This window comes from Urtica dioica, chromosome 1 (genome assembly GCF_054948205.1).
Source record: "Urtica dioica subsp. dioica isolate 48M chromosome 1, U.dioica_male_clone48M_v1_H2, whole genome shotgun sequence".
Lineage (NCBI taxonomy): Eukaryota > Viridiplantae > Streptophyta > Magnoliopsida > Rosales > Urticaceae > Urtica > Urtica dioica.
The window spans coordinates 3,545,701-3,564,297 of NC_142756.1; the positions used below are offsets into that span (position 1 = coordinate 3,545,701).

Sequence of the window (18,597 nt, forward strand, 5' to 3'; positions counted from 1 at the left end):
TTTCACATGAGACTCAAGCAAGAAGTGTCCAAAATTAATAAAAACGTCAAGTCAAAAGTACTAGTAGATAAGGCCAGGGATTTTTCTTTGATTTAAATCTAAGTAAAAAAAGACAGTAAAATATGATATCCCATTCCTGGGCCAGATACGCTGCTAGATATTTTCTTTAACTCCGTATGTTATGTAATGTAATCCAACGTGGTCAACTATTTTAGTAATTACAACTGGGCTTTGAAAAGATATTTTTATATGGTGGCCGGTGGGTGATGATTGGTGAACCATGAATTGAATATTGTTGTTACAGATCTGTCTGTTTACAGGGAAGATATTTATTTGAGATGGATGATATGGGATATAATATTACTTGTAATTATAATAATTAAAATAATAATAAAAAACAGTTAGTGATTACAATGCTCTAAGCCAACACCTTGTTCACGTTACTGAAGATGGGAAACAGCCTGGCCTCTCAACGATTATGTTCCTCTGTTTCTTAAACACTATTACTATTAGTACTATTTATCCATAATAATTTGCAACACTAACATTCCCTTAAATATTAATGGACTAAAGATATGAAAATAAAACACATTGGTTCCACATAGCAACTGAAAATTGGACAACTGTACAAGATCTGCCATAACTCGGTACATTGCTTATTCGGAAATATACACACGCACACGTCAACAATAATTTTTGTACAATCTAATGCAGAAACTTTCAAAGTGTTGCCATGGACTCAAAACTTGAATAACTTGTTCCTCACAGATCTTCAGGGGACTTCACAAACCGACCTTTGACTCGTGTTCGAACATTAGCTCTGGCCTTTCTCGACTCGTATCGGATGTGATTATCGTACCTGTAAAGTTAATCAAATCCGAGTAAGAACATAACTAACAAAATTCACTTGAATCGACATAAAAAAGTTACATAATTTAGTACCGTCGAGTTTTCTTCTTCTCCAAGTACCGCAACATAGCATTTTCTCTGTTCTCTGTGTGAATATCTATCGCCTCCTTGGACTCGGAAGAATTAGCCAATTCCTTTTCTGTTCCTGCTCTGTTTGAGCGATTCTGAATTCATACTTATGTCAGAATTTGGAGTGAAATCGACGACACAAAATCAAATGATTAAGATTAAACGATATGATGATGATCTTACATCTTCAGATGTATTGGAGACCACAAGCTTTGGGATTAGTACACCTGGTTCTTCAGAGTCATTTGAGCTTTCCAAGCGAAATTCCCACATCTGTCAATTCCCACGATGAAAAATTGAAACCCTAGCTCTTTCGTATATAAACCTAATCGATGAACCGAAAATGAAAATCGGAACATACCAGAGACGAATCGCGCGTGAGATTATAGTCCCACAAGTGATCCTCGTCGTCGTATTTAATCGGCATGAGCATCATCGACGTCAGCAATTCGTCATCGTACTCGTCGTCTTCGGTCTCGTGGTAGTGATCGTCTGCATCCGAGCGCAGGGAATCGCCTCTCGCCATGTCAGCAAGCTGCTCGCAAAGTTCCATCTTGACCTTCGTGTGGCCGTCTTCGAATTCCATGACGCAAGGCGCGTGAGATCGGGCGAGTGAGGAGGAGCCTTGGCGATTGTCGGCGCAGATTGCCTGGCGCGTGTGGGTGAAAGAGAGCGCGTTGGCGGAGTGAACGTGGCGGTCGCAGAACAAGCACAGGTTGGCTGAGTCAGCTCCGCAGTACACGTCAGCGAGCTTGGAGCTGCATAAGTCGCACACCGGAAATATCTCACTCTCATCCATAACCACAAACCTCTGTAAGCGAAAGAGAGAAACTGATGAGTCTTTTGTTATTTACGGAGATAATTGAGAGAGCGGCTTTTTGGGTTAGGAATGAAATGGACGACGCTTCTTAACCTTCCATTTACGGGCATTGGTTGTGGGGTCCACATAGCGAGATATTTTTTTGATATGCTGATATGAAATGCCTTTTTTGGACACTAGGCTTTAAAAAGATGAACAGTGCATGTGGTCTCGAGAGTTCTGTGATTTTGACGCTTAAAAGGGACTTCTGTGTTTGTTTTTATTTAGGTTATATAAATATCTAACATTTGATCAATTTTATATTCATATACTTTTTTTTTTCTTCCCCGGCACAAGAAATATAGCATTTTTAGTTGCATCCTAACTATTTCAGCTGTTAGTCCCAAACAGAAGTACATGCACGACGCTAAAGATTCGTGAGCAAGTAAATCATAAATCATGAGTTTGAATTTTGTAATAAAAAACTCGAGTAATAAAAAAAATTACATGGTAACATAATTTAACAGCTAAACAAGTTCCATTGGTGGGATTTGACCACCAGCGTTCTGGTAAGATTTGACCAGCGTGGACAGTTTATTTGGTGGTGAGCGATGAAGCCACGCTTGATCAAGTAATGCCGGTCGAGTAAGATTTCGTGCACCACGTAAAAGCCGTAGAAATTCGAAAAAATCAAAGAGAAATTTGAACAACTAACAACAATCCTAGTCAATTTAAATCTGATTCATGTGAGTGAAAGCCTCAATTCTTCAAATTCAATCTCAAACTTTAGGCCACAAATTCAAGAAGACAAAATTCGAAATTCGAGAGGCAAAAATGTTTGATCAATATAACAAATTAATCCGTCAGAATTTTGAATAACACTAAGAAAAGCTTGAGAGAAGTCTCTACTTCGGAAGAAATAATCGATATCCGGCGGTGTCTCTTTCCCATTATTCTTCACTGATCGAGATAGGCTCACTTGATTTCAAACAAAAGAAAAAATACGAGAGAAGATTATTGAATCGAAGACAATTCACTACATTCAAACAACAAACGCAAAGTAAGAATTGACAATGAAGCAAGTACGATCATCTTCGACAATAGTTATGTTTCCTTTTCAATTATTTATCTCTATTAATGAATTCTTTGATTTTAACTTTTATCTTTTCTAGATGTTTATATATAAAATTTGATTACAAAATAACATAATTAATGTTTAATTAATTTTAAAGAATAATTATTAAATTGTTATTAAATCTGAGCTCTCACAGTCACAGTCACAGTCACAGTCGCAGCTTTGCTAATAACTGTGGCATTAAAAAATAACATCTCCGAAAAAGAGTCTAACGGTACCGTCATTTCTTCTGTCAGCTCCCATTTTGTGGGTCGCCCATGTTCTATAAATCAAGGCCCGTTATTCCTCAAGTGTTGGGCTAGCACTGGAAGCCCAGTAAACTTGGGTTAAGCTATAGATTAAGCCCACCAATAATAATAATTAATAAATAAATAAGCAAAGTCTGCAAAGAGGTAAATCATGTGAGATTGAGGAGTTGTGCTGGCTCAAAACAAGTTGGGTTTGACAAGTATAACCCTAGACCAGACGAGAAGAAGAAGAAGAAGAAGAAGAGCGATTTAAAAACAAAGTTGGGTCAGAATTTCAATTTCAGAGAGAGAGAGAGAGAAAAGAGATTAAAGAGAGAAATCGGAGGAATTGAGCAATGGCGAAGAGTTTGGCTTGCGGTGTGTTGGTGTTTCTGATGGTGTCGATGACGCTGGGATCGTCGGACGTGCCGTTCATCGTGGCGCACAAGAAGGCGTCGCTGAACAGACTCAAGTCCGGCGCCGAGAGAGTCTCCGTCTCCATCGACATCTACAATCAAGGATCTGTGTGAGTCTCACTCTTTCCATTTCAGATCCATGAATTTCGAGACGACGATGTTGTAATTCTAATTCCGATTTCGGCTGCGATTGCGATTTTGATCGAACAGGAGCGCTTACGATGTGAGCCTGAGCGACGATAAGTGGCCTCAGGAGGCGTTTGACGTCATCACCGGAAACCTCACCAATTCGTGGGAGAGAATCGATGCGTAAGTTTGTTTGTTTGATTGTCGTGTTAGGGTTTGTAATTGTGATCGAATTTTATTTTAAAGTCAACGATCTTTGTGATTCAGAGGTGGTGTCGTGAGCCACAAATATGAATTGGAGGCGAAGAGCAAAGGAGTGTTCAACGCCCCTCCGGCCGCCATTACTTTCAGAATTCCGACGAAGTCGGCTCTGCAACACGCCCTTTCAACGCCCGTCCTTCCTCTCGATCTCCTCGCCGATCGTCCTTCCCACAACAACTTGCACTTCGTATGACTCTCTCTCTCTCTCTCTCTCTCTCTCTCTTTCTCTCTCTCTCTCTCCATTACTTACACTAAGATGCTTACTTTTTCTTTCTTCTTGTTTTTCACGCATTGGATTCATCTTCAACCACAAAAAATTTCAACTTTCGCAGGCTAAGGTATGAATCTCGATCAGTATAGGACATAATTCTTCTATTACATGCATGTTGGTTTTTGTGATCTGTGAACACATTCGCGTAGTCTTCTTTTAGTACACGCATGTTGGAACATGTAGTTTTAGGCGTAGTTATGTGATCTGTGAGATCTGTTGATATAGTTGGGGTTTTGTTAATAATTTGCAGAAGCTTTTGGCTCAATACGGGTCTCTGGTGTCTGTGCTAACCATCATCGCCATGTTTGTGTACCTCGTCGCCACTCCCTCCAAATCCTCCGGCACCAAAGGAAGCAAGAAGAAGCGCTGATTTTCCGATCGTAATGTCGTTGATTATACGCAAAAGATCAGCCTCTTTGTTAGACACACTTTACAATTGAGAAATAGCTGTTGATCCTAGCTAGGCCGTTTCCAGAAATCAGTGACTTGGGTATCAATTTTGTAAGAGACGTTTCATTTTGTTTATCGCCAATTTCAACACTTTAATTTATCTGATAAATTTGGTGTTATGCTGTGTTATTTATGTTATTAATCATCCTACCATATGCGATCTGATTGCGCTGTTGAGTTAGTTGCTAGTTTCTATGCTTGCTTACATACTCTGTGCAAATTAACTTACTAAAGTTGATCATTGTTCTTGACGGATGAATAATAGTAAATACTAATTGGTGAATTATTAAAATTTATGGATGTTTTGTTATTCTAACCGAGTCTCGGAGAACATGGTTCGTACTTGTATTCAGACCTCAAGGCTGGTTTTACACACTTATTTTCTTCCATAAAAATCTTGTAAATGCTTATTTTGATCAAGATATCTTAGAATTCTAAGCCATTATCTCTGCTCATAATTGGATACGTAATGCTTGTGGAATTTGCGAGCTTAAAGAAAGCGGTTCGGAAAAAAAAAAAAAAGCATTGCTCTCTCTTATTCTGAACTCTGAAGAATATATGCAAGACATTTTTATGCGGATATGGGACCTCGTGTCGTTTTCTAAATGTTCATCATATCTCTCAATTTTATCTTGTATATATATGTATATCACAAAGACTCGAATGCTTGACCCAAATGTCACCCTCCTCAGCCATACACTTCTTTATCTAAATGAGTAAATTTAATCTTCAGTTTTCTCTTTCCTCTCTAAATATATGGAAAGCGAAGCAAAACAAACCAAGCAAGAGGGAACTCGAGAAAAAGCTATGTTACAACAAATACAACGCTCAACTATAGGCCGTAACATATATACAATCGAAATCCAATATTTAACATCAAAACAAGCCAAAGGGAAGATATGGAGTGGCATAAGTAAAACAGATAGACAGTAAAAACGCACACTAACAACAACAACAACAACAACAAAAAAAAAAAAAAAAAAAAAAAAAAAATCCAGTGTTTAGTCACAAGAACTCAAAACGATGAAGAAACACACGTGTACTCAGCTCAATGATCAGCCGGGGGTGCATACGGCGGCGCCACAAAACTAGAGATGCTCTGAGTGAGATTCATGGAGGCCTTGTCGTAGTTGACGAAGCCCATGAACCAGAAGTCGTTGCCGTCGATGGTGACGACCTGAATGTAGCGCTCGGCGGAGCTCTCTCTCATGACGACAGGGTTCACGGTTCCGACGTTGGGGAGCGGGACGATGATCTTGTAGTAGCTCCAAGACTGGTGGCCCGAGGGGGCGGTGAATGACAACGGCCGGTCGCTGCAGAAGGCGAGGTTGAGGTTCGTCAAATACAGAGTCCCCGCCACCGGCCCCGTCGACGTCGACAGGTAGCACGCGAAAGTCTTCTTCAGCTTCTCGTTCGGAAAGCTTCCGAACGTCTGTTTGTACATTGACTCGAACCCGCCTTCTGAGATCGCCTTCGCTGTCACGTTCACTTTCGCCCACGCAGCACTCGGGACCGACGATCCAGTCTTAACTGTCAGAGAGGAAGAAGAAGAAGAAGAAGAATTCGCTCGTCAGGTGTAATATATGGGAATTGTATGAACGTGAACATGGAGTTCTACTCTATCATAGCATATTTGCTTGTAATATAAGTAATATAATCCGCTAATTTTTCTCTATATGATCTTTCAGTTATGAGGTTTCATCTTGAAATCAATTGACAATATATCTTTTTAGTTCTCATTCACTTTCAATCTGTGATTCCTAACAATATAGAAGATAAATATGAGTGTGTTACTTACGGATGAATAATAGGAAATACTAATTGGTGAATTATTAAAATTTCTGGACGTTTTTGCTATTCTAACTGAGTCTCGGAGAACATGGTTCGTACTTGTATTCAGACCTCAAGGCTGGTTTTACACACTTATTTTCTTCCATAAAAATATCGTAAATGCTTATTTTGATCAAGATATCTTAGAATTCTAAGCCATTATCTCTGTTCATGATTTTTTTTTTTTTTTTTTTGCATTCTGAACTCTGAAGTATATACGAGTGTGTTACTTACGGTTGTGCCAGATGTTGTTGGCGAGAGACTCGGCCTTGGCGCTCCAGGAGTTGAAGGCGTGGATCATGGAGTGGCCGGGGTTTGAGGAGGACGATGAGGATGAAGAGGTTTTGTTCTCGATCGGAGAGTATTGGAGGTACGGATAGTGAAATGTCTGCGCTTCTTCTCTTTGAGGGCCCCACTGAGCAGCCTTCTTGTTCCCCGGGTGACACGTCGGCACCGCCGGGTGGCCCATCACCTGAGTCCCCCATTTCTCTGCATCACCCGATGGACCTTGATTCAGATTCTGATTCTGATTCTGATGGTGGTGGTGATCGCTTTGTTGTTGCGGCTCTTGAGGGATTGGGTGTGAAGCTGTTGGTGGTGGTGGGATCGGTGTGTGATTCAGAGGCTGGCTTGGTTGTGGTTGATGTTGCTGTGGTTGATGTTGTTGTGGTTGATGTTGTTGTTGGTGAAAAGGGTTGATCTCTTCATTTGTCGGATAAGAGACTGTCGTCTTGTTCATGTTGTTGCTCTCGTTGTTGTTGTTGTTCATCTTTGCTTTTGCGGAGGAGAGATTGATGAAACTTTGAGGCAGATAAAAAAAAAAAGGAGGAGATTGGGATCGTAGTTTTTTGAAGGTTTTGTGGTTTTCGGTTGATTGTAGCAACTTGCAATTGATGTGTGTGTTGTTTTTATAAATAGGTTTGAAAGACTTGTGGAGGATTTGATGAGATTGTTTCAATATTCAAGACTTTTTCTTTGGGGAAAGTACGGAAGAATCAGATTTCAGATTGAAAAAGCGACCAAACTTTGAATTGTGAACCAAAAATACGCGGATGAGGATGACTGCGTACCGTCAATGCCCCTTTGCTTAACCGTGTATTTTTTTTGGGTTAATTTTATAATTGAAGGACTTTCTCATCGAATCATTACATTTCATTTATGTATTTGTTTTTTTTTTTTTTTTTGAAGGATGTATTATTTTCATGAATGACTCATTATGTACGTACCGCTTTTCGCATCTTCAACTTAATATATTGCCAGATTGCCTTCTAGATCTAGTCCTGGAGATGCGTTACATACTTACATATGTTATATGTACATAGTTTCAACTTTCAAGAGATCAACGTGTCGATCACCAATTTGTTTTTTTTTTTTTTAATATAAACGGATTTCCATTAAGAAATGGGTAAAATACTCAGAAATACGGGAGAATTACATCTCAGTACAAGGAACACAACAAACCTAAGCCGAAGTGAATCTAACACTAAGTTCAGATAATCGCGCAATTTTGTGCATACTTCCGACAAAAGGAAGAACAACGAGTACAAGAGAAATCGAGCACAATATGGCTCTTTCAAAATATCCATAACGGATGATGGAGAAATCCAATCAACCTTGATCCGGTGACCAAGAAGAAGATGATTCTTCTGCCTGCATAGAGAAAACTCTAACAGGAAATCCAAAACGACAAAGGAGACAATGGCTAATCCGCCTCCACAATAAACCAAATCAAGCAAATCACAACAATAAAATAAAATTTTCACACACAAACTAATACTGAGACTAAAAAGAAAATAAAAAATCGGAACCAGAGTCCGACACACGAGAGTCAACACCGATACGATGGGAGGAAGATGGCCACGAAGAGCCACGTCACACTGTTGTTGTCGATGAACCACGCTGCCCCACTGTCGCCGAAGAGTCGAGCCCCTCCGCTGTCGTTGAGGCACAGAGACGCGCTGCCGTCGCCGTGAGACGAGCCGCACCACCGTCGATGAGGAGCGGAGCCACTTCGCCACCGAGGCTCCGAGGCGCACCGCCGACGCAAAGGAGACGAGCCGCACCGCCGTCGCCAAGGAGACGAGCCTCCGTCGTCGATGAACCGAGCCGCCATGCCTCTGCCACCGGGGAACCGCGCTGCAACAAAAAACATGACTCAAACCGTCACACAAAACCTCCATCACCACACTGCTATTGACTCCTTTTGTCGGTGTAGATCCGCCATACTTCCTCCCCCGGAGCCAAGAGACACCCAATCGGTGACCGAAGTCTCCGCCGAATTTGGCCCCAGGGGAGAGATCTAGATCTAGATCTAGATCTGGATGTTTTCTTAGATCTGGGTTTTTGGTTTTTTGGCAGAGAGGGTTTTTTAGGGCCGGCTCTAATACGAAGGTTCTTTGGGAGGTTGTTTTTCTCCTCGGTTTCTACTTTTGTCGATCACCAAATTTAAAATGCATTTTTTTTGCTTCCTTCAATTAATATAAATTTGTTATCAATGTGACCAAATATGTTGGAACAACTTCTTTAAACAACTACACAAGATAATAATCAAATGAGAAAATGACGCAGATATACCTTGTGTTTAAATGAAATATCGAGTTTAATTTTTAATTTTAAAAATATCTATCTTCTTTTGAATTAAAATGACAAAATTATATCTTAAATAGATAAATATGCCATAAATCTTCTTTTTATTGACTTTTCAATAATGTTAACTCTTATATTTATATGTAAATCTCATTTTATCCTTATTCGTTCGTGCTTTATACCCTTATATGTAATTTATTTATATATAAAAATAAAAAAACTATCAATCCTCAATTTTGAAATCAAACTAAATCAAAATAGACTAATAAAATTCATACCTCTCAAATTACGACTTTGATTCCCGGATTTCATGTTCGAATAAGTGATTTTATGAATTTCAAATGTCGATTTTTATCGTTTCCTCTATCCGAGTTCTCCGCGATATTTCATATATCAGAAATCGTTGTTTTTATTTATTTTATACAATAAATTACATATAGGGCTATAATGTGCAAATGAATAAAGGTATAATGAGGTTCACATATAGATATCAAGTAAACATTAATGAAAAATTAATAAATAAAATAATTGTGATACAATTATCTATTTTAGAGTATAATTTTTTCATTTCAATTAAACAGATGATACAAATTCGATATTTTTTTTAAATCAAATGTTGAAATCGACATTTTACGTAAACATATATATCATACAATTGATGTGTATCATTTTTCCTAATCAAATTAATAGTCAACCATATTTTTAGCAAATATCACATAATATCGTAACTCGATTATTTAAGAATTGAGTAACCACATACTCAAATATGGTGTAAAAATATGATAAAAGATTTTAAAGAACTGGATAACCATTATTTAGAGGATCAGATTGACTTTTACAAGATAGAGATGCTTGAATCCCTATAAAATGCAACATATCTTTCATGTAGGGACGTAGGCGGTTAAGGGCTAATGGAGACATAAAATCCTAAATGATCTCCCCTCATATATAATTTTTTAACTTTTCTTACCTTCTCCCCTAAGAATTGTTTTTCTACAAGTCTCCCTAATTCTAGCTCCATTAGTCGGTTGAGGTTTAAAAACTATTTGTTTTTGTAATTGTGTGTAAAAAATGATGATGTTACTAGTTAACGTAATATTAAAAAATAGCGTGACGATATTTAAGTGTAAAGTGAGAACGTCACATTAATGAAAGACCGGGCGAAACGAGATGTCGTAGGACGATAGGAGTTGCTTAATGAGAAAGAAACAGAAAGTTCAGAAAACGTTGTCGTGTGGTAGAGAAACGTGGAACGTGAACGAGTCCGAGGCTTAAACAGTCTGGCTAATGTGGAGCCCATAACGACAACAACATTAACAACAGGGACGTCAAAGATCAAGAGAGAAATACATAAGAGAAGACCGATCTGAATCGCCTCTTTCCTCACACAAACAATCATCTCCAAAGGCGATCGAGATGAGCTACAATCACATTCACCACCCTCCACCAGGTAAGTCAAGTCAACCCCTTTTCCATCTCCTCCGGAATTTGATTCCATTATTATTATTATTATTATCACCTAATCGATTGTGTGGTGGCGGTGAATTAGGTTATCAAGGACCATCTGCTCCTCCGCCGCCGCCGCAGCATCACCATCACCAGCCGGGATATCCTCCGCCGCAGCATCTCCATCACCAGCCGGGATATCCTCCGCCGCCGCCGCCACCGCAGCATCACCATCACCAGCCGGGATATCAGGGCTACTTCGGAGGAGGCTACTCTCAACCGCCTCCGCCGCCGCCGCCGCCGGGGCACTACGACTACGACCATCACCACCACCACTCCGACCACCACAGCGGTTGTTTGTCGTTCCTGCAAGGCTGGTAAGCTTCTCTCGTACCCTTTTGATCATGATCTTGATGATGATGATGATGATGATGATGAAATTGACATGGACGGAAATGGAATATGATTATTGTAGCTTTGCTATGCTTTGCTGTTGCTGCGTCATGGAGGAGTGTTGCTGCTGCTGCTTCTGATCATCGACTCTCTCTCCAGATCTTATTTCAATGCCCTTTCCCTGCTTTTTAATCTTTGTTTACCTGTTTGCAACTCTGATTAAAAACGTGTACGTAAACATAAAAGTATCCTCTTTTTTTTCTTTGTAATTTTATCAGCTTTCTTGGGCGTTTGCAAGTTTAAAAGTTTGAATAAAATTGATGTTTACTTTTTATCATTGGCCATTGCAATTCTCAGCATATATGAAGCTCATTGAATCATTGATAAAGAAACATACTTTGTAAACTATCAGTGTTTTTGTCTGTCATAAGACTCATAACATAAGTTGGTGAATAATCAAACAAGCATAATAACAATAACATTGCCACACAAAGCGTTCTTTCTTCTGTTTGTCTCCCCCGGCTAAATAAATAATCAAACATACATAATACAATTACACATATCTGAACTAGAGATAGAACTAAATCTGAAAAAATAAAAAACCTAGAGCGTCCACACAAAGTCGGGGGCGTCGTCCCTGGGCCCCGCCAAGCTCCGGTAAAGGTACATCTTCTCAACAATACGATCATCGCCGTAATCATCGCCATCGTCGCAAAACTCGGGGTGGTCGTTGATGATCTCGACGTTGACACGTGGCATTCCCTGAGCGACGGCCTTGCAGGCCCCGAGGGTGAGTCGGCACGAGGACATCCAAAGGGATCGCATTGTCTCGTACTTCCCCAAGTCCGCGAGGATCGCCGCGTCGCCGAACGGGCTGTCCCGAATCTCGAGCTTCCTCATTTTCTTGCACCCATTGAGGACGTAGAGCATCCCTTTATCGGTGTTTCCGGCGAAGGCCACGGAGAGCATCTCGAGCCGCTCGGCGTACATCCCGATGTAGAGGAACACCTTGTCGGTGAGGAGGCCCGAGAGGGAGAGTCGTTTCAGTCCTTTGCAGGCGCGGACGATCGCGCCGAAGCCCTCGTCTAAGGGCTGAGAGGTCACGGGGTCGGGTTTTTCCGGGTCGAGGATGCAGAGACGGAAGCGGATGAAGTTCGGGCAGTTCTTGGCCACGGTGAAGAGCGCCGCGTTGGTCATTTGCTCGCAGAAGTAGAGGAGGGAGTGGAGTTTTGGGCATCCCGCGGAGATCGAGACCAGACCGTCTTCGGTGACTGTCTCGTGGCCCGTCCCGGACGGGAATACCCTCAGCTCTTCCAATTCTTTGCACACCGACGCCACCACCGCGAGGCCTTTGTCTCCCACGCAATCCAATACCTGCCCAACCATCCAAAAACACCACAGAATGCAAACTCTATCAAGAAAGCACGCACACAGGCTATATATGTCTCAATCCCGTAACTAATGATTGGCGATGAGATAGTAGTCGATGACCTTATAAACCTTGTTAATTCTCATTTTACATCTTGGGCCGATTCTCAAAAAAAAAAAAAAAAAATTAATTTGTATATCATGTTTAGTACTGTGGGTTTTATCTTAAAATCAATTGGCAATCACAGGATTAACTCATTTCCTTATAAACTTTACTGGGATTCAAATGATGATTCAATGGCTATCATCTTATCTTCTGGGCCGAATCTCAAAAAAATTAGTCGAATATCATGTTTAGTTTATCTCAAAATCCATTGGCAATCACAGGATTAACTCATCTCCTCATAAACTTCGCTGGGATGGGCCGAAGATTAAAAAGAAAAAAGAACCGGAAATCATACTAGGCACTGCGGATTCCATCTCAAAATCAATTTGGCTTGTACACTTCACTACATATCTCATTGTATTCTAAATGTGGGATAAGAACATACCCACAAGCGGCGGAGCTTAGTGCAGTGGCGAAGCATGTTGATGAGATCGGAGCCGTGGATTCCGGGGGCGTAGCTGAGGTTCAAGGAGGTGAGTCCGGAGCAGAGAGGGTGAAACGCCGCGAGGCAGATCGGCGCCACCTCCAGGAACCCCGACAAGCTCCTCATGGCGGCGCACTTGGACAGAGCCGCTTTGAGCTGATCGAACTGGTGGTCTTGGACGACGCAAGAACCCGTCCCCAAGTCCGACAGCCCCGGAGCCCTCTCCAAAATCCTCACCAGCGTCTCCAGAGGCACGGAACGGTTCACCCTCAGAACCTTCAGATCCGGCGATCTCGCCACCAGCCTCTCCAGCGCCGCCGGGTTGACCTCTCCTTTCAGGCACGCGAAGCTCAGCGACACCAGCGAGGTCCGGTTATCAGGGAAACAGCTCAGCCACTGCCCTCGGAGGTCTTCGATGTCGTTCTCTTGCAGATCCAGCTCCCTCAGGTTCCTAAAACCACCGTCAACGTGCCACGTCAGCCCTAATTTAGAAGGAAGGGAGGGAGACTCTGATTTTAACATACCTGCAGTTGGAGGCTATGGCGGCGAGGCCGTCGGTGGTGAAGCCCTCGCAGCTGACGAGGAGGAGGGACTTGAAATTGGGGAAGGAGCGAGAGAGGAGGTGGAGAGAGTCGTCGGAGACGATCATGCGCTTGAGTCGGAGATCCTCGAGCGGGATTCTGGCGGCGGCGAGGGCTCGGATCCACGGGAGGAGATTTCCTCCCCAGTCGTGGGGGACGAGGTTGAAGTCGGCGAAGTGAGGCTTTCCTTTGAGAGTGAGGCTCCGGAGCGCCGGGAAAGTCGCGGCGGTCCTCTCGGCCGTGACTGCGTAGCAGTTTCCGATGAACACTCTGTGCCGGCTGTTCCTCTCGATCCTGCACCACGCCTTGCAAACCTGAGCCACCGAGTTTCTGTCTCTGTGCGACTCCACGTACTCGAACACGTGCTCCAATACCTCCTCCGGAAAGTAGTTCATCTTCTTCCTCGCGATTATCACACCTAGATCTCCCACAATCTCGCTTTTCTTCTTTTACACAAATGAAGATTTAGGAATCAACGAAATATGCAAAGAAATAACGAGAGAAAGATCGATTAGAACAAAGACTCGCTCTTACACTTCTTCTTCTTCTTCTTCTCTTTCTCTCTCAAGAACAAGCGAACAGGCTTTGCTGTGTTAAAGCTTAAAGCCACTTCAAGTCATCAGAGTCAGAGATCCAGAGAGAGAGTGTGTGGGTGAGCCAATCCCAACCATGGTTAGTTATCTCAACCAGTGGTTTGGTATCCGACGATGTGAATTGGGGTTAGTGGGAAATTGAGGGAATCAGGACCGTCCAATGGGTGACCATGCATGTGTCCTTGTCACCACTTTTTCTTTTTTTAGTATTTTCTCTCTCTGCCGGATCGATGATATATGCTGGAGCTGGACTATTCTGAGAAAAATTATATATAAATTCTAGTGACCAGTAATTTTGTAATTTACCGACTTGCCACGTCATTTACAGCATTTTCATTCCCGTCTTGGACTTGAACACGCGCGCGTACGTTTCCATTTTTTTTTTTTAAGAGTATACATTTCCATGTTACCGACGCTTTACAACTTATTTTATTATGATACTAGTTCAATAAACGCGCTTGCGCGCGTGGGAAACAGAGAAAACAAAAAGAGAGAGAGAAGACAAAAGAGAGAGAGAAGGAAAAAGATGAAAGAAAATGAAAAAAAAAAAAAAAAAAAAACATCAGAGGAAGAGAGAGAGGCGGGAGAGAAAAAGAGAGGAAAAAGAAAATAAAATAGCCACGTGTCGTCGTTTGGTTAAGCCACGTGTCGGTTTCTTAAACAAAGTTGTAAAACCATTCCTACTTATTATATATGGTATGGATACACTGTACAACATCTAATAAAGAAAGGGACTTTATTTTGACACTGTACCATATCTCATAAATAAAATGACTCTTATGTTATACACTGTACAATATCTCATAAATAAAATGACTTTATGAAATATAATGACTGATTTAAGAATGGAACGAAAGTGATGGTGTTAATAAAGTAAATTTTACTGTAGTCTTTTTTACACTGTACAATATCTCATAAGTAACGCACGACTAGTGGTGGATAAAAAAGTGAAACATTAAATATTCAAAAGGGCATATAAAAAAAGTCATTTAATTCTGGACTAAATATATAAAAGCTAATAAAATTACAAGATAAAAGATATAATTTTTAAAAGTTCAAGAAAATATAAGCCTTTTTAGTTTTTAATTGGTTCCGCAAGTGTGCACAACTACGTCAATAGGTTTAATTGAGTTAATTGTCTCACGATTACTAGTTAATCTAGACTTTTTATTTTTATCGATTTAAAAAACCGTTTGGCCTTTTAAAAATACTTTTTTCGAGTTGAACTACATAATCAGATAGTTTATGTTAGCCATATTTGCTACAGCGATGTTCGGTGAAGAGGACGCTGCGGCAATCTTGAGCATTCCGTGTGGGGGTGAGGGCTCTCCTGACGTGCGACGCTGACATTACACTGAGAACGGAGAATACTCCGTCAAGAGTGGCTTCCGCGTCACGATGGAGAGAGCTAGTACTCCGGCCGCCAGCTCTTCAGACCCGACGGTGATGGAGAAGTGGTGGACGAAGTTCTGGCAGCTGAGAGTTCCTCCTAAGGTGAAACTCTTCTGTTGGCGAGTCTGTTTAGGCCAGATCCCGGCCAGAGCAGTCTTAGCTAAGAAGATGATCACCTCTGACGACAGCTGCCCTGTCTGTCAGGAGGCGAGAGAGACTGTTTTCCACACTTTTTGGGGTTGCAGGTGGAGCAGGAGAGTCTGGAAAGAGGTGGGCTTCGGCCACATTCTTCCGCCTTTCAGAGACGGCGATGCATTCGACGCTATCCTCAGAGCGACGGAGACCCTTGAGGTTCGTTTCCATGAGCTTTTCTTTACCATTATTTGGGAAATTTGGAACCACAGGAACAATGTCTTGGCCGGGAGATCAGCTTGGAGCCAGCCTCAGCTAGTCCAGTGGACGGTGAGCTTCCTCGAGGAGTACAGAGCGGCTATGGTTGGGGAGTCTCCGACGAGCATGAGGGTTACTACGACCCCCAGATGGACCCCCCTACGGACGGGACCCTCTCGATTAACGTCGACGCGGCACTCGCTCGCGACCGTGGAGGCTTCGGTGTCGGTTGTATAGTTCGAGACCACACCGGAGAGGTGATCGCCTCGCAGACGCTTTTCCTGGCTAGGGGGTTCTCCCCCCAGCTTGCGGAAGCGTATGCTGTCCTCCAGGGCATAGAGCTAGTTCGCAGCGTCGGTGGCAGGAGAGCGGAGATCCAGTCTGACTGCTTGGGGGTGGCGAGGATGATTGATGAGGGCGTGACGCCTGCGACAGAGCTTGGGACGATCTTGCACCGCATCTTCAAAGAGGTGAGGGAGCTTGAGGTTTTTCGCATTATGCATATTTCTCGTCTTTGTAATATTGCTGCGCATAATCTAGCGCGCTACGCGGTTAACCATCACTCGTCCTCGACCTGACTGGGTTTAGTCCCGCCTTGTTCGGAAGAGGCCATTAGGGCCGATGATCGCGAGTTGAGGTCCCGCGCGGCCTCCTAGGGCCCTGTTTGTTTGAGTTTATTTATGTTTTCTTTACCGTTTGGTTCTGTTTCACTCTTATCTTTGTAACCACGGTATTCATCCGCCATACGTGAGGGCTTTTATGTTATTCCGTGGCACCGGCCACGTTTCCTAAAAAAAAAAAAAAGATAAATCACAATTCATTTATTTAAATGAGTATTAAAAAAAACTAATAAAATAAAAGTACAAAATAATTGAAAGAAAATTAAAACTAGATTATTGAACCAACAACCGGTACAAGACAATGAAATAGAGAAAGTTTAACTCGTGCATATAGTATTTCTCTTATGCTTTGAGTTCCGTTCAGATGAAAAATCTCTCAGCCTTTTTATAGGCTCAACCATCAACGTTTAAAACATTTAACATCAATCAGTGTTCGACAGATCATAAGCGCTTAATGAAGTCTGGACTTGCAACCATTAATTAAGCACATAAACGCTCAAAACTTTTAACAAAGTCATAATACCACGGTTATAACCTCCATCCCAATAGTGCACATTACAAATACATTATTAAAACGTACAAATCGTTTTAACTAAATGAAGGAAAATATTGGTCCAAAAAAATAGACCACGGCTCGACCTGCCCGAGCAAAAGATGCACACGTGTGGTGGATTTAGGCTCGCATACGCCTTTGGCCTTCTACAAAACTGGGTCATGCTTGAGGATCCAAACCCTTAGTCAAGAAAAAACAATAGGGATAATACCATAAGTATGACCTTCTCAATAATCTTGTATCGAAATCCATTAATTTTAATTTAATCCAAAACCATGAGTACTCCTTTGTGTAATTATGTTTTTACCCTTTTTCATTTCTCTTTGTTTTTTTTTCGAATTTCCAAAACAGATTGATATGTCACTCTTTCTCTTTCTTTTTTTTTTCTTTTATTCGATTGACTTATGTTCTCGTGTTCTTCTTCATTCTTCGATTAATGTTCTATACTCAGCAACAATGGGAAAAAAACTCAAAAGTCAAACTCAAACTTAATCTAAAATCAGCGCGTATTTCGACTCCGAAAAGAACATCTCCGATGAGAACCGGCGATTCTTGAGCATTGAAAACCTCCACAATATTAGCATTACAAACTCCATGTAGTTTTTTTCATGTGAAATTTTTGTATGTACACACTCATTCTCAACATACTTATTTTTCTTTCACTAATTTTTATATATTTTTTAGCATCAATTTCTCTTTCATATTAGCTCTACTTTAGTAAATATCTAATCACTTTTATACCTCTCGTAATAGTGAATAAGAATCTTTTTAAAACATTTTAATTTTGATAAGTGACTCCTCTCGATAATTTGCAAATCAGCTAATATTTTGATATTAAATGCTCTTTTATATCACAAAATAACACATTATTTCCAACAGTTTTAACCTTTAAAATTTGATTGAATTAGGATAATTAATTAAGAGAGAGAGAGAGAGAGAGAGAAAATAAGGATAATAATTTTGTTTGGCTGAGGAAGTTTATATGATTGATCATTCACTCACCAGGGAGTCATAATGCTCCACTCCCTTCATACATCATGAGAGAGAGAGAGAGAGAGAGATTGTTAGTGAACAATTAGGGATAAGCGCATTTCATTGTACGCTAATTAATTGAGCACAGTTATTAATGGAAGAAATGTTGGTAACAGAAGATATATCATATATCCTAGAATGGCACATAAAAAAGCAAGTTTCTACGTTTGTTTGTAAATCATCATAACCTAGTAAATTAAGTGTATACATAAGGAGAAAAAAGAGAGTCTGAGTGCTTGCGGGTCAAATGGATAAAAATACCTCATATCCGCCGCAGATAGATTTGGCAAAAGGTTAGACTGACTTATAGAAGAGCCGTGTTTGTCAAAAAGTCAATTATTAGAAGAGTGATTCTATTTCTAATTGGGTTTTCTCTTTGTTATGATGGCCAACTGTATCTAATCTATCTGTATCTATCTATATCTTTATCCATTTCTAGTCAACACTCAAGAATCATTATTATTGGTCATTTGAAAAGTAAAAAAAACACTTGCCTAACCATCACCATTTCTTCCTTTTACGAATATGTAACAAATAAGTTATATTTTGAATGAATTCTC

The 18,597-nt window shown here is 41.0% G+C and overlaps 6 protein-coding genes across 7 annotated transcripts in view; 3 read left to right on the forward strand and 3 right to left on the reverse strand.

The window, feature by feature from the left end:
- The window catches only part of LOC149406455 (uncharacterized), a 3,141-nt gene extending 2,804 nt beyond the window's left edge, over nucleotides 1–337 (forward strand). The window contains exon 15 of the mRNA XM_089613402.1: nucleotides 305–337. Within this exon, the coding sequence (XP_089469528.1) occupies nucleotides 305–337 (33 nt within the window). The remainder of the gene's footprint in view (nucleotides 1–304) is intronic.
- A 239-nt stretch (nucleotides 338–576) lies between these two features.
- On the reverse strand, nucleotides 577–1,863 carry LOC149406456 (putative zinc finger protein CONSTANS-LIKE 11). Its single transcript, XM_089626450.1, has 4 exons — nucleotides 1,340–1,863; nucleotides 1,162–1,251; nucleotides 943–1,073; nucleotides 577–859 (listed from the first exon to the last, which is right to left on the reverse strand). The coding sequence occupies exons 1-4, from the start codon at nucleotides 1,775–1,777 to the stop codon at nucleotides 763–765; spliced, it is 756 nt and encodes a 251-aa protein (XP_089482576.1). The 5' UTR covers nucleotides 1,778–1,863; the 3' UTR covers nucleotides 577–762.
- Nucleotides 1,864–3,300: 1,437 nt separating this feature from the next.
- Nucleotides 3,301–4,772, forward strand: LOC149406457 (uncharacterized). The gene is made up of 5 exons (XM_089606795.1): nucleotides 3,301–3,665; nucleotides 3,766–3,864; nucleotides 3,949–4,129; nucleotides 4,275–4,280; nucleotides 4,464–4,772. The coding sequence occupies exons 1-5, from the start codon at nucleotides 3,496–3,498 to the stop codon at nucleotides 4,581–4,583; spliced, it is 576 nt and encodes a 191-aa protein (XP_089462921.1). The 5' UTR covers nucleotides 3,301–3,495; the 3' UTR covers nucleotides 4,584–4,772.
- A 472-nt stretch (nucleotides 4,773–5,244) lies between these two features.
- On the reverse strand, nucleotides 5,245–7,651 carry LOC149406458 (GEM-like protein 5). Its single transcript, XM_089606785.1, has 2 exons — nucleotides 6,728–7,651; nucleotides 5,245–6,193 (listed from the first exon to the last, which is right to left on the reverse strand). The coding sequence occupies exons 1-2, from the start codon at nucleotides 7,260–7,262 to the stop codon at nucleotides 5,712–5,714; spliced, it is 1,017 nt and encodes a 338-aa protein (XP_089462911.1). The 5' UTR covers nucleotides 7,263–7,651; the 3' UTR covers nucleotides 5,245–5,711.
- Nucleotides 7,652–10,300: 2,649 nt separating this feature from the next.
- LOC149406459 (uncharacterized) lies at nucleotides 10,301–11,255 on the forward strand. Its single transcript, XM_089606820.1, has 3 exons — nucleotides 10,301–10,529; nucleotides 10,629–10,902; nucleotides 11,001–11,255. The coding sequence occupies exons 1-3, from the start codon at nucleotides 10,496–10,498 to the stop codon at nucleotides 11,056–11,058; spliced, it is 366 nt and encodes a 121-aa protein (XP_089462946.1). The 5' UTR covers nucleotides 10,301–10,495; the 3' UTR covers nucleotides 11,059–11,255.
- Nucleotides 11,256–11,363: 108 nt separating this feature from the next.
- Nucleotides 11,364–14,179, reverse strand: LOC149406460 (protein AUXIN SIGNALING F-BOX 2-like). Of its 2 annotated transcripts, XM_089606809.1 has the most exons (4): nucleotides 13,992–14,179; nucleotides 13,401–13,903; nucleotides 12,838–13,327; nucleotides 11,364–12,292 (listed from the first exon to the last, which is right to left on the reverse strand). In XM_089606809.1, the coding sequence occupies exons 2-4, from the start codon at nucleotides 13,850–13,852 to the stop codon at nucleotides 11,522–11,524; spliced, it is 1,713 nt and encodes a 570-aa protein (XP_089462935.1). In that variant the 5' UTR covers nucleotides 13,853–13,903; nucleotides 13,992–14,179; the 3' UTR covers nucleotides 11,364–11,521. The 2 variants fall into 2 exon arrangements, with proteins under 2 accessions (XP_089462935.1, XP_089462930.1); XM_089606804.1 differs by having other exon boundaries at nucleotides 13,401–14,179.
- Nucleotides 14,180–18,597: the final 4,418 nt, after the last annotated feature.

Coding starts and splice junctions, on each gene's coding strand:
- LOC149406458 (XM_089606785.1), bottom strand. CDS start 7,262: ATGAACAACAACAACAACGAGAGCAACAACATGAACAAGACGACAGTC. Junction 6,194..6,727: donor CAACAACATCTGGCACAACC/GTAAGTAACACA, acceptor CCTCTCTGACAG/TTAAGACTGGATCGTCGGTC.
- LOC149406457 (XM_089606795.1), top strand. CDS start 3,496: ATGGCGAAGAGTTTGGCTTGCGGTGTGTTGGTGTTTCTGATGGTGTCG. Junction 3,666..3,765: donor ATCTACAATCAAGGATCTGT/GTGAGTCTCACT, acceptor TTGATCGAACAG/GAGCGCTTACGATGTGAGCC. Junction 3,865..3,948: donor TCGTGGGAGAGAATCGATGC/GTAAGTTTGTTT, acceptor TTTGTGATTCAG/AGGTGGTGTCGTGAGCCACA.
- LOC149406459 (XM_089606820.1), top strand. CDS start 10,496: ATGAGCTACAATCACATTCACCACCCTCCACCAG. Junction 10,530..10,628: donor CATTCACCACCCTCCACCAG/GTAAGTCAAGTC, acceptor GCGGTGAATTAG/GTTATCAAGGACCATCTGCT. Junction 10,903..11,000: donor TTGTCGTTCCTGCAAGGCTG/GTAAGCTTCTCT, acceptor TGATTATTGTAG/CTTTGCTATGCTTTGCTGTT.
- LOC149406456 (XM_089626450.1), bottom strand. CDS start 1,777: ATGGATGAGAGTGAGATATTTCCGGTGTGCGACTTATGCAGCTCCAAG. Junction 1,252..1,339: donor TCACGCGCGATTCGTCTCTG/GTATGTTCCGAT, acceptor GGGAATTGACAG/ATGTGGGAATTTCGCTTGGA. Junction 860..942: donor GAGAAGAAGAAAACTCGACG/GTACTAAATTAT, acceptor TTAACTTTACAG/GTACGATAATCACATCCGAT.
- LOC149406460 (XM_089606809.1), bottom strand. CDS start 13,852: ATGAACTACTTTCCGGAGGAGGTATTGGAGCACGTGTTCGAGTACGTG. Junction 13,328..13,400: donor GCCATAGCCTCCAACTGCAG/GTATGTTAAAAT, acceptor CGGTGGTTTTAG/GAACCTGAGGGAGCTGGATC. Junction 12,293..12,837: donor CTAAGCTCCGCCGCTTGTGG/GTATGTTCTTAT, acceptor ATGGTTGGGCAG/GTATTGGATTGCGTGGGAGA.